Source organism: Schistocerca piceifrons, chromosome 4 (genome assembly GCF_021461385.2).
Source record: "Schistocerca piceifrons isolate TAMUIC-IGC-003096 chromosome 4, iqSchPice1.1, whole genome shotgun sequence".
Lineage (NCBI taxonomy): Eukaryota > Metazoa > Arthropoda > Insecta > Orthoptera > Acrididae > Schistocerca > Schistocerca piceifrons.
Window position 1 is genome coordinate 294,057,017 of NC_060141.1, and position 12,494 is coordinate 294,069,510.

At 41.2% G+C, this 12,494-nt stretch overlaps 2 protein-coding genes across 4 annotated transcripts in view; one reads left to right on the forward strand and one right to left on the reverse strand.

Moving 5' to 3' along the window:
- LOC124795286 overlaps nucleotides 1-1,667 on the reverse strand; it is a 263,102-nt gene extending 261,435 nt beyond the window's left edge. For all 3 annotated transcript variants that reach the window (XM_047259244.1, XM_047259243.1, XM_047259242.1), the window contains exon 1: nucleotides 1,547-1,667. In XM_047259244.1, the coding sequence (XP_047115200.1) occupies nucleotides 1,547-1,569 (23 nt within the window). In that variant the 5' untranslated portion in view covers nucleotides 1,570-1,667. The remainder of the gene's footprint in view (nucleotides 1-1,546) is intronic.
- A 262-nt stretch (nucleotides 1,668-1,929) lies between these two features.
- Nucleotides 1,930-12,494, forward strand: part of LOC124796360 (DNA-directed RNA polymerases I and III subunit RPAC1) — a 206,216-nt gene continuing 195,651 nt past the window's right edge. Inside the window, exon 1 of the mRNA XM_047260516.1 lies at nucleotides 1,930-2,084. Coding sequence (XP_047116472.1) covers nucleotides 2,025-2,084 — 60 coding nt within the window. The 5' untranslated portion in view covers nucleotides 1,930-2,024. The remainder of the gene's footprint in view (nucleotides 2,085-12,494) is intronic.

Consider the following 12,494-nt stretch of genomic DNA (forward strand, 5'->3'; position numbering starts at 1 on the left):
GCAAAATGGTTTGAGTCTTATCTAACAGGAAACAAAGGGTGTCGTTGCAAAATACCTGTGCAGTAAGCAGTCAGTCTTCATCTGACTGGGAATTAATTACACGTGGTGTTCCTCAAGGTTCCATTTTGGGTCTATTGATTTTTCTTGTGTATATTAATGACCTCTCATCTGTTACATTGCTAGATGCTAAGTTTGTTTTGTTTGCAGATACAAACATTGCAATAAGTAGCAAGTCAAGTACAGATTTAGAAATAGCTGCAAATCAAATTTTCACTGACATTAATAAGTGGTTTAAAGCTAATTCTTTGTCACTAAACTTTGAGGAGACCCACTATATGCAGTTCAGAACCTGTAAGAGATTACCTTCCAGCATGAGTATAACGTATGAAGACATGCAGATCGAAGAGGATGACTGTGTTAAATTTCTGAGATTACAATTTGACGATAAATTCAGTTGGGAAGGGCATATCACAGAAGTGTTTAAGTGCCTAAACAAGGCTGTATTTGCAGTGAGAATGACGTCAGATGTAGGAGGTATAAATATAAAAAAAACCTTGCATACTTTACTTACTTTCATTCTATTATGTCGTATGGGCTCATATTCTGGGGTAATTCATCAAACCAAGCAAAAGTATTTAGAGTGCAAAAGCATGTGATAAGAATCATTTGTGGGGTAAATTCGAGAACATCTTCTAGAAACCTGTTCAAGGAACTTTATATTCTAACCACTGCTTCTCAGTATATTTATTCCTCAATGAAATTTGTTGCAAGTAATACATCTCCAACCAATAGCTCAGTACACAGTATCAATACTAGGAATAAGAAAAACGTAGGCCTACATAAAGGCCTAAAATCACTTACCTTAGTCCAAAAAGGGGTCCAATATTCAGGAACACACATTTTTAATAAATTGCCAGCAATCATTAAAAACTTGGTTTCTGATAAAGCGAGGTTTAAACAGAGTTTGAAAGACTTTTTTGATAGGCAACTCCCTCTAATCAATAGATGAGTATATTAACAGAGACTGTTAAGTCAGCTTATGTAAAAACATCTGTTACATTTCAGTTTTGACAACACTTGGTCGCAACAGTCAAGATTAGGAATTTTGCGTAGTATGATAAATTTATTAAACGTGCACAACAATGTTTCATTCTGACAGTGTGTTAATTCTATAAATATTAGCTGTTCCAGTTTACTGGATTGTATTAACTTATTTTCGACTATCTCCTGGCAAATGGTCAGGGTAGTACGTAGTATATTCAAATGTTTTAAGTTTTTATATCATACTTTCTGACATGTTCCACACCCACGAGAAACACTCATTTTTTTGAGTCTATGGAACGAAAACTGAGTCCAATGTCATCTAAACGAGTACAGGTTGCATCTGTGGCTGTTTTAGGAAATATTATTCACAAATAAATACAAAAAATCATCAGTTACTGACACTAAGACTATTTGCAAGTCTACAGTAGCCTACAAAAATATTCACTTCCTATATTGTATTGTTTGTCAGTATTTGATTACGTGATGTTGTGAAAAAACTTACTTTTTTATAGTTTGCTCTTCCATATTTTTACATGACAGGTACGTGGCACAGAATTTTCTTACTCCTTAATAATAAACACCGCCCGAAAATACGTATTACCGCCTGTTTGGGAAAATTTAAATTTCATGTCAAAGATGTTAGTTAACTTTCATTTCCACCAACAGTAATAATAACTATTCATGCACATTTAGGAAATTTTGTAACTAAACAATTTCATTTAAATAATTTTAATGAACTTAAGTTAAGAAAAAAATGAGTAAACTCTGACATGTCATGATTAATATACTAGGAGTATTGACATTTTAAGCAGATTCATAGTTCGCAATGTTGGTATTGAACACCAAGGGCCCTATAATTTTACAGCAGTTTATTTACACTTTACTCTTTAGTCTTTACTGTGTGTGTAACTATTAGCTTTGTACGTTGTTGTTGTTGTTGTGTGAATACGAATTGGTTACGTTGTAGGAGTTTCTTGGCAATGGATATAATTGAAGAAGCGCGATCCCGCATTACCCATAAGGAGACTGGAGTACTAAATGTTCGTACATGTTTATTTTACTTTGGTATTTATTTATTAAATGTCCTTGCGTTAAATATTACTTAAATGAGCGACTTCAATTCACGTGGCATGCCAGTTCTTTAGCTGAAAACAATAATAATATATTCTGTTTATGGTGGAAAGTAATCACGTTATTGTCAACTTCTTGTTATTTCTACGTACAGAATCACTGTTATATCCTTACCCTAAAAACCACTTTGAAGTACATTGCAGGAGCTATAGTTTTCGTTGTACTTACAAGTTTTCTTTCCGTAAATTGGCGTATGGATCTTTCGAAGAATGAGTACTTAAATGTCTCTGTGTGCACTGTAATTAGTCGTGCCGTCGTGATGGGTACGGAAGCGGAATGTACAGGACTGTGGTATATTCTTAAAGATTCTTCACATAGGCTAATACTGTTTCTTAAAACTATGCAGTGGGTTTTCGCGAGATAGCGTTAATCTTCAAGCGTCTTCCAGTTCGGGTGTTAACCATCACCGTGACACACTGTAGTGGGTCAGACAAACCTATGACCGTTCGCGCTGCTTTTCTTCGTTTCGGTCAATATCCCTTGTTGGTCCTATTTATAACAGGCCCACACACATGAGTATTATTGTAACTTGCGTCACGAGTGTTTTGTAAGTGATTTCCAGTGTAGAGTCATTGCGTTTACCAAGTATCCTACCAATGGAAACGTCCGATTCCACCCGTCTGCTTTGACTCGTGACGTAACGGTGTGTGTGTGTTGACGTCATTACGGCGCGGAGTATGAGTTGTACTACTTCAAAGCTGGGGTTCATAGTCATGTATAATTGGCCACAGGAAGGTAATTAGACATGTGCCTAGTCAGGCATATGCGGTTTTGCTGCAGTACCAGTGAAGATACAGTTGCTGAAAACAAAGAAGGGTATACAACATATTAAACAATGTTACACCAATGACATAACTACAAAATATATCAAAGTTAAAATCAAAAGAGCAACAGTGGAAGGGAAATGAGGAAAGAAGTTTTCAGTATTCCACTTGATAATGGCCACAAGACCAAAATTGAAAATGGGGATTTTTAATAAATTATATTACAGTCAAACGTGACCATGATCCATGTAAAGAAGTATTGCTTTCTCCTGTCTCTGCTTGGTGAAAAAGCATTCCGATACGTATTATGTGTGTAACGTCACTGTACTCTCCAAAACATCCTTTCCAGGCTACAAGTTGTGTAGTCACTATGTAAGTATGGACTACTCTGAAAACATGATCCTTGCATCACCTTGTCCAAACCAAACTATGCAGGACTTGTCAAGGAACTGCACTCCTTATCCCATTTGCCGCTAACCTTCCTGACCACTCACCACTTAAAGTATAGGTCTGTATCAAACCCTGTCTTAGGATTATTCTAAGTCAGTTCAATGAGAAAAAAAAACATTGTCTCATCCATAATTTCAGATTTATATGAAACTCAGTGAACATTTTTCTCAGTAGTTGCATAATTAACCACACTAAATTGTAGTATTATCTCTCTCTCTCTCTCTATCTATCTATCTATCTATCTATCTATCTCTCTCTCTCTCTCTCTCTCTCTCTCTCTCTCTCTCTCTCTCCAATATTTGGATGTTTTCTCATTTTTAACATTGTGATGGCATAAAATGACACTAACATTTTAGAAACAAATTCCCATTTTTTTATCGCCCAAAGTTAAATTGGGAGGATGTATACTCTGTATTATAAAGATTCCAGAAAAAAATTCCCAGTTTTAAAAATGGTTAATTCAGTCTTTTTAAAATACACTTCATAGAGTAGACATCATTTTCAACAGTAGCAATTTATTGAGTGTCAAGCACATACGGCACAGTCTCTGTTAAGTTCTTCCAGTTGATGCTTTGGGACGTTCAATAACAGCATGCCCATGAGGGATGAGAATGAGGCAAGTATTTTCTTATCTGGGTCAACGGAATGACAGCAAAGGTCCAAGGATCCATAAATTTTATGGTAACACCATGTTCTGTTTTATTTAGTTTAATGATTATGCCATAGTACCACAGACTGGAATATATACAAGCTACATATCACGATGGTGTCAGGAATATGAGAGACCTAACAAATATGCTGCTTGAAGAAAGAATTATTCAGTGTTCTAAAATCAACAGTACATTACTCTTAGCAACACGCACACAATATCAACAACTGAGAACTGCAAAGAAATAGAAATTACAGAGCAACAGTGATACTCTCACACAGTTATTATAAAATGTTTAGTTTAAATTTACATATATAGTTTTCAGCATTCTCCCGCAGTGTTCATATTTTATTATTGCATCAAAGATTTAATTCAGTCATTCCAACCAAAGTTTTCATTCTTGATAACTTCTTCACCTGATAAACCCATAGTAAAAATGTTTGCTGCCTGATCTTCTGCTGAAACATATTCCACACTGTACTTCTTCTCAATCACCAAGTGTTGTAACATGTCTGAATATGTTTAGAGCATTCATAGAATCCAGTACCTTTCATGTACTTAATAGTGCTTTGATTATCAATATGTGATGCTGGAATTGAATTTTATTTAATAATATCAATTTCTTTGAATAAGTGATCCAGCCACACTAATGATTTATTGCCTTACTTGCAGCAACAAATTCACCTTCCATTAATGACTGTGCAGCATATTTTTGGAGTTTACTTTTCCACATTACTGGTACACCGCAATACTTCATTAAAACTCCACTTTTCGAACATCTGGTCAGTTTTTCACGTATGTGATCAGCATACCTATAAGCTTCTGAATCAGAACCTGTCAGTTCACCAAGCTGCATTCCATCATCAATTGTACACCTTAGATGGCAGAGAATTCATTTAACCAATTTAAGGTGGACACCGGTAAGGTGAGTCTTTTGCTCTTGAAGCAAGATTTACGGTGTAAGTTGGATCGGGACAGGTTCCCATTATTAAATATGTGAGGCTACCAATAATCTCTCGGTAAACGTTATAGTGTAACAAGCTGGTGGTGAATAGCCAAGTATCTACCCAGGTTCAGTTGGTAATAAAACTGGACCTGTGTCAGTCCATGCCGACACTCTCTTTGCATATGCAGCTTGATTAATCTTCACACAATTTTCAAATAGCTGGATTCGAAGACCAAGAAAGCAATCCATTTCACTTATCACAATATTAGTCTCTTCTTGTAATTTTTTTGTGCAACTCTGAACCATTTCATCAGGTCCTGTTATTAATCCATCATTCACATGAAATACAAGGATTAAATTTTCTTTAAAATACATAGAGGGATCAGCACTGCTCTCCTGTAAATTGGATTTCTGAAGACATTCTTTTAAACACTCACCAATGTTTTGCTGGTTGCTTCAGTCTGTACAAACGTTGTAATAATATGCACACACAACCTGTACCATAATCATAATTTGTAGCTGTTGTATGTAAATTTCTTTCTCCAGTGTACCATTCAGAATTGTCGTTTTAACATTAAAATGTTTAATGTTCCAATTTCATTGAACAGCAACACAAAAGAAAGCTCTCATTGTTTGAGACCTAACCACAGAACTAAATGTTTCAGAAAAATCAAATCTGTGCCTCTGACTACCCCCTTTTGCAACTAATCTTGCCTTGTAGCAGATCATGTCGTTGTTGTTATTCAGTTTTGTTGCAAAAACCTATCAGTTACCTATAGCTTTCCTTCCAGCCGGTAAATCAACCTATTTCCAGGTACAAAACTTTTGATGTGACTGCATTTCTTCATCTATTACAGCTTTCCAATTTTCTGCAGTGGAACAATTTGTGTCACAGGAACGGGGATCTTGGCTTAACTGTCCAGATTGTGAGGATGGGAATAAACATCTCTATAAAATAACCTCAGTCTCAAGGTGTGCTGTGCGCTGAGGAGGTGCATGACTGTTGAGATGGAACTGTCATTGGAGGGCAACCTCTGGGGAACCTGCTGCACCTCAATTGTGCAAAGCTTACCGAGGCACAAGGTGCTCTGTCTAGGTGGACTTTTACTTCCCTAGCAGCTAGTGGAACCGAGATGGATCCTTCGAAATTTTCTTTTCATTATCCCAGTGGAAATGGTGGGCTGCTGGTAGGTACTAACATCCATTCTAACAAGAGGGTTCGTGTTACCAGTCCTCCCTAGTCAGGGGTTATACAGAGTTCTTCAGTATGTTGCAACAGGACACATGCTGCTGATGAAAATGTGTTTTTGACTGTGAAGCAAAAAGAGGGCGGCTTTGAGAAGGTTTCACCTTTTTATATTCAGAAAGATTTAGAAAGCACTGCAAGTTCTGTGAAATCCATCAGGTGATTGCTTAATGGAACGCTATTAGTTGAAACTGCTGGTTCCCAATAAGTCACCAACTTCTGGGAAGCTAAGTGCCTTGGGGAATGTGCCGTAGAAACAAATCTCCACAACAGTTTGAACTACAGGGAAGGTGGTGTGACCTGTAGAGATCTTGTTGACATTCCCAAGGAGTAATTGAAGAATGAGTGGGCTCAGGAAGGGATGTGCAAAATATATTGAAAGGTTGGATGGGAATCTCATATTATATGACTCCTTCACGCTTACCTACCATAGCACCAAAGTCCTAGAGCTTATCAAGGCAGGTTTCCTTTGTCTAAGCATATGACCATATGTCCCTAACCCAGTGCACTGTTTTAAATGCCAGGGCTTTTTGCATGTCACCTTAGGATGTAAGGGTGAAGCTACTGTGGCAAATGTGGGAAGACCGCCCATGACAGTGTGGGTGCTCCTCCCTCCAAAGTGTGTAAATTGCTATAGGGACCACCCATGAAAATAAGATAAAGTGACAGTTGGTGCCACTGTGGACCTGCCAGTACTTCCAAAGGCAGAGCTGAGTAAAAGATATGGCACTGCCTCCAGTGCAGATGCGGTTACTCCTCCAAAGTCCTCCCAGTCTAAAAAGCAAATGGGATGCTTCCACCACAAGCGAACATAGACAGTAAATTATCAAATACTGCCAATGTCATTCGACTTGATGGCTCTGTTGCTTCTGCTTCAGAGCCAGTGAACTGCAAAGTCTGCCCAGGCCAACCATCTTGCCCCAAGGCTGAAACTCCACCCATTGTGGGCTCCCACGATGGCGGAAAGACAGGGGCGAAAGTACAACCCTCATGATAGATGGCTCCCATACTACAATGGAACATGTATGGGATCAGGACTCATGTGGAAGAACTGAAATTCCTGGCACAGGCATGGCTCCTGTGCTAGTGTTTGCAGGAAACACCTTTCAGAGCTACTGATACCATGTGCAACTGGGCTGTGTCCTCCTGCGAAAGGATGGCCTGACTGGGGACAAAGCCAAGGGAGGCATCAACAACGCACACCACCTCTGGTCTCTATTTGGTTACTGACCTACAAGCAGCAGCTGTTGCAGTTCAGAAGATTACTGTTTGCTCCCTGTATTTACCTCTGAGGCTCTCACAGGCCTTCTTGAACAACTCCACTGTCCATTTCTCATCCTGGGTGATTTCAAAGCCCATACTGTATTATGGGGCTCAAGCTATGCTTGCCTCAGGGGTCGAGTCTTGGAGAACCTCATGATGTCTCAAGAGCTGTGCATCGTCAACATGAGCAGTCGCACCCATTTCTTGGCTGCTACAGGGTCATCCTCAGCCATCGACTTCACTTTCCACTCTCATGCCCTTTCAGGTTAGCACAGTGGGAAGCAATTGATGACCTTCATTCCAGTGAGCACTTCTCACTGTGGATCCACGTAATGAACCGGGGATTGGTTGAACAGATGCCACCACAATGTGTGATCAGGGAGGCTAACTGGGAGCTGTTCAGCCAGCTGACTGTGCTTGAACACCACAACAGGTGGGTAGGAATGGGTGGACCACGTCATACAAGTGATCCATTATGCTGCTGAGCTAGCCATCCCAAAGTCCTCAGGTAACCTTAGGAGGCGACCTGTAGTGAACAGATGAGTGCCATTCAACAATCCGGGACAGGCATGCTGCTCTTGAGCCATTTAAATGCTGGCCAACAAAGGATAACCTCAGGGCCTTTTGAGTGACGAGGGTCAAGGCTTGATGTGTCATTGAGGAGAGCAAGAAATGGTTATGGCAAGTGTTCCTGGACTGTGTCAGCCATTCCACTTCTGTACTAAAGTATGGGAAGCCATCTGGCAGATTTTTAGTAAACACAGTTGTTTACCAATAGCAACAGTGCTGAAACAGGGGTGTCTCCAAACAACACCCAGAGACATCGCTCAGATACTGGCCGAGCGTTTTGCAAAAACTACTGCCGATGCAAGCCAGGATCCAGTGTTTCATTGGTACCATGCAACTGTCGAGAGGGGCAAGTTGGACTTCAGATCCAACAGTTATGAGTCCTGCAACTCCTGTTTCTCCATATAGCAACTGGAATTGGCATTGGCTGAGACTCATGACACTGCACCCAGTCATGACCAAATCCGGTACTGCATGCTTCAGCATTTGTCAGCGTCATCAAAGGAAATCCTCCTGACATGTTTTAGTCTTACATGGCAGACAGGCAACTTCCCCCAACGTGTAGAGGGAGGCAATTTTAGTACCTCTCCTCAAACAAGGAAATGACCACGTTTGTCCCAATAGTTACAGGAGTATCGTATTAACAAGCCGTGTAGGAAAGATCCTGGAGTGAACGGTTAACCATTGTCTGATCTTGTTGTTGGAGACCAGGCAACTCCTTAGCCACTCTCAGTGTGGATTCCGCAGAGTTCAGTCCACTGTCAACAAACTGACCCTGCTGGAGGTGGCTTTTCAGCAGGCATTCCTACATAAACATCACTGTATTGACATATTCTTCAATATCAGTAAGGCGTACAATACTACTAGGAGAGACAGTATTCCCACACAACTGCATCAATGGGGCTTTCATGGCCACCTCCCCATCTTCCTATGGTCTTTTTGTCTCGGTGGTTTTTTAGGGCCCAAGTTGGTGGTATGCTGTCAGATCGTTTTGACCAGGAGAAAGGTTTTCCTCAGGGCAGTGTTTGCCAAAGTTATAAACAGTATCACAACTACAGTAAGGAGTCCTGTACAGTGATCCTTATTTTTAGAAAATTTTGCTGTTTTCTGTTCCCCCACCAGTATTGCAACAGCCAGCTGTCACTTGCAACTTACATTGTGGAGGTTAGAGGAGTGGTCTGGAAAGACAGGGTTTCAGTTTTCACCAGATAAGTGTGTGTGTGTGTGTGTGTGTGTGTGTGTTCATTTTAATTGTTTCCATCATAATTTTAATTTACCTGACTTGCATATGAGGGACACCAGTCTACAGTTTAGAGACTTAGTGAGGTTTCTGGGCCTCATTTCTCACTCAAAATTGTCGTGGTTGCCACACCTGAGAGACCTGAAAGCCAGAACCCTCAAGGTACTGAACATCATAAAGTTCCATAGTCACAGGTCTTGGGAAGCAGACAGGGCATGTCTGCTCCAGTTTTATAGGGCTCTTGTGCACTGTGTATGGATCAATGAGGCCTTCTTAAGTGCACAGTGTATGAATCGGCGAGGCCTTCTTATTTGAAGATCATTGATACTGTGCACTATGAGGGGATTAGGCTCGCCATTGGTGCTTATAGTCCCAGTCCCATACCCAGTCTGGCCACGGAATTGCCACTCACAATCTGATGACAGTTCCTTATGGTGTGTCTTGCATGTAAGTTCCTTGCAGCTCCCATTTCACTGTATATCGTACTGTTGCTCATCCACCTCTGGAATACCTTTTCTCCAACCAACCATGAGCCACAACACTATTTGGGATCCTTGTGTGATGTATGCTGGAGTCAATCAGTGTGGAGCAAGTACAACTACATCTCCAGGGTTTTAACCATCTGTCACCTTGATTACTGCAAAGGACCAGGATAATTTTAGATTTGGTGCAGTACAGGAGTGATTGCACTCTTGCTTGTGTTTTTAATGCAAGGTTTTCTGGCATTTTGTATAAGCACCAGAACTATGTAGCTGTCTTTACAGATGTGTCCAAACAAGGGGGACTACATTGGTTGCTCTGTTGTTTTCTCAGATCATGTCCTCAACGTCTGATTGCCTCAACACTTTACTGCTTTCGCCACAGAATTATATGCAATCTAGCAGGCACTGCAGCAGGTGAGGCATTCTTACTTACTTACGTACTTACTCACTTACTTACTTACTTACTTACTTACTTACTTACTTACTTACTCCTTGGCTCTATAGTCCTTGATGGGCCTTGGTTTGCATCACAATATTGTGCCATTCTATTCGGTCCATGGCTTTCTGTTTCCATCCTCTGACACCCAGCTTTTTCATGTCTTCTTTAGTTCCATCCACCTATCATCTGCCTTGCCTGCCATCAAAAGACTTCTTACACGGTCTATCTTCCTCCATTCTTACCACGTGTCCTCCACATCACAGCCTTCTTGTTTTAATGGTAGTGACAGTGTCAGGTTTTTCAGAAAGTTGTTCTAGTTCTATATTCATATGGATGCGCCAATCTTCTTGATAGTATAATGGGCCATATGTTGTATGCAGAACCTTTCTCTCCCAAATGCTATGGATCCTTTCCTCATTTGCTGTCATGGTCCACTTCTTGGCACCATACATAACAACTGGTCTTATAATTGTTTTATAAATGAGGATTTTAGATTTTAATGGTAGAAGGAAGCTCTTAAGCGTGGGTAGTGTGGCAAAGTGGCATCTGTTACCTGCTGCTATTCTAGCTTTCACCTCGCTGCTGATGTCACTTGTCTCTGTGACAGCCGAAGCGAGGTACTTGAAGTCTCTCACCCTCTCAAACTTCTTGCCGGCTATCCTGAGATTTGGTAGATTTCGTTGGTTGGTCATTGCCATATATTTGGTCGTTTCAACATTGAGTACCAGGCCAAGTTCCCTTGTACCTCCCTCCAGTTGTCAATAGGTGTCAGCCAGCACAGCAGTGTTTCATACGATTAATGCTACATAGACTAGGTACTGCAGTGAACTATTAAAAGTGGGCCCTCCTCTATTTAACTCTTCCTTCATTGTGGGTTCTGGTGAAGACCTCTGGTCCATAATAAGTTATTTCCACCAGTACTTATTGCTCTAATCCTTCTACTTATGGGTTCAATAACGCTTGGAAGCATTCTGCCCATCTGTCAAATATTTTGTCACTCTCCCCTATCAAATCCCTTCTTTACTTCTGCATACGAGGTGGAATTCAAAATTTTCGGGACTGGTGCTGCCATCTGGAAATTAGGAGTAGTAGATCTTTGCACCGCCAGGTGGCGAGAGCTGCATATCTGATGAGTCAGTGTGCAGAATGGCATTCAGCTGGGAGGATGTGTTGCATGTCCACAGTGATTTCCGTAATACTCGTGTGTTTTACAATGGATCCACGAACAGAACAGTGTGTGTGTGTATCAAATTCCGTGCGAATCTCGGGAAAAGTGCTACGGAGACCAGTGTTTGGGGGACAGCATGAGCTGTATGCTTGTGTTTGAGTGGCATGCTCTGTTAAGGGCTGGCTGTAGAGATGTCAAAGATGATGCTTACACTGGAAGGCCCATTAGCCACACAACACCAGACATTGTTGCCAAACTTCAACAGTTGGTTCGCGCGGATCGACGTCGAGCCATTCAAGGCCTTGCGGATGAAGTGGGTATTGGTTATGGGACATGTCAATAAATGTTGACATGAATTGGTTGTGCATTGTGTTGCTGCAAAATTTGTGCCAAGGATCTTGACTGCTGATCAGAAGGCACAGCATGTTGAAGTGTGCACGGACCTTCGTCAGACCGCATCTGATGAACCAACCTTCTTGTCACGGGTTATCACCGGCGATGAGAGCTGGATTTATGGTTACGATCTAGAGACAAAGCAACAATCATCCCAGTGGAAGAGCCCAGGCTCTCCAAGACCCAAAAAAGCGAGACAGGTGAAGAGCAAAGTGAAGAGCATGATCATCGTTTTCTTTGATACCAAGGGAATTGTGCACAAAGAATTCGTCCCACCAACCAAACAGTGAATTCCACATACTACTGTGACATTTTGCGACGGCTCCGTGAAAACGTGGTGACAACAGCCCAAACTTTGTCGTCAAGGGAACTGGCTGCTGCATTATGACAACGCGCTCTTGTCACATGTCCTTGCTCACCAGGACCTTTTTGGCAAAAACAACATGGCGGTTGTACCCCACCCACCGTACTCACCAGATTTGGCACCTTGCGACTTCGCGCTATTCCCAAAACTGAAACTCAAGTTGAAAGGCCATCGGTTCGACACTCTAGAGAGGATTCAAGAAGCATCGCTGCCGGTGATAAACACCCTCAAAGAACAGGACTTCCAGGAAACGTTTGGCCATTGGCAGAAGCGCTGGGACCGTTGTGTACATGCGGATGGGAACTACTTCGAGGGTGATGGTGACCATTAGCCCAAAGGTAAGGTTTT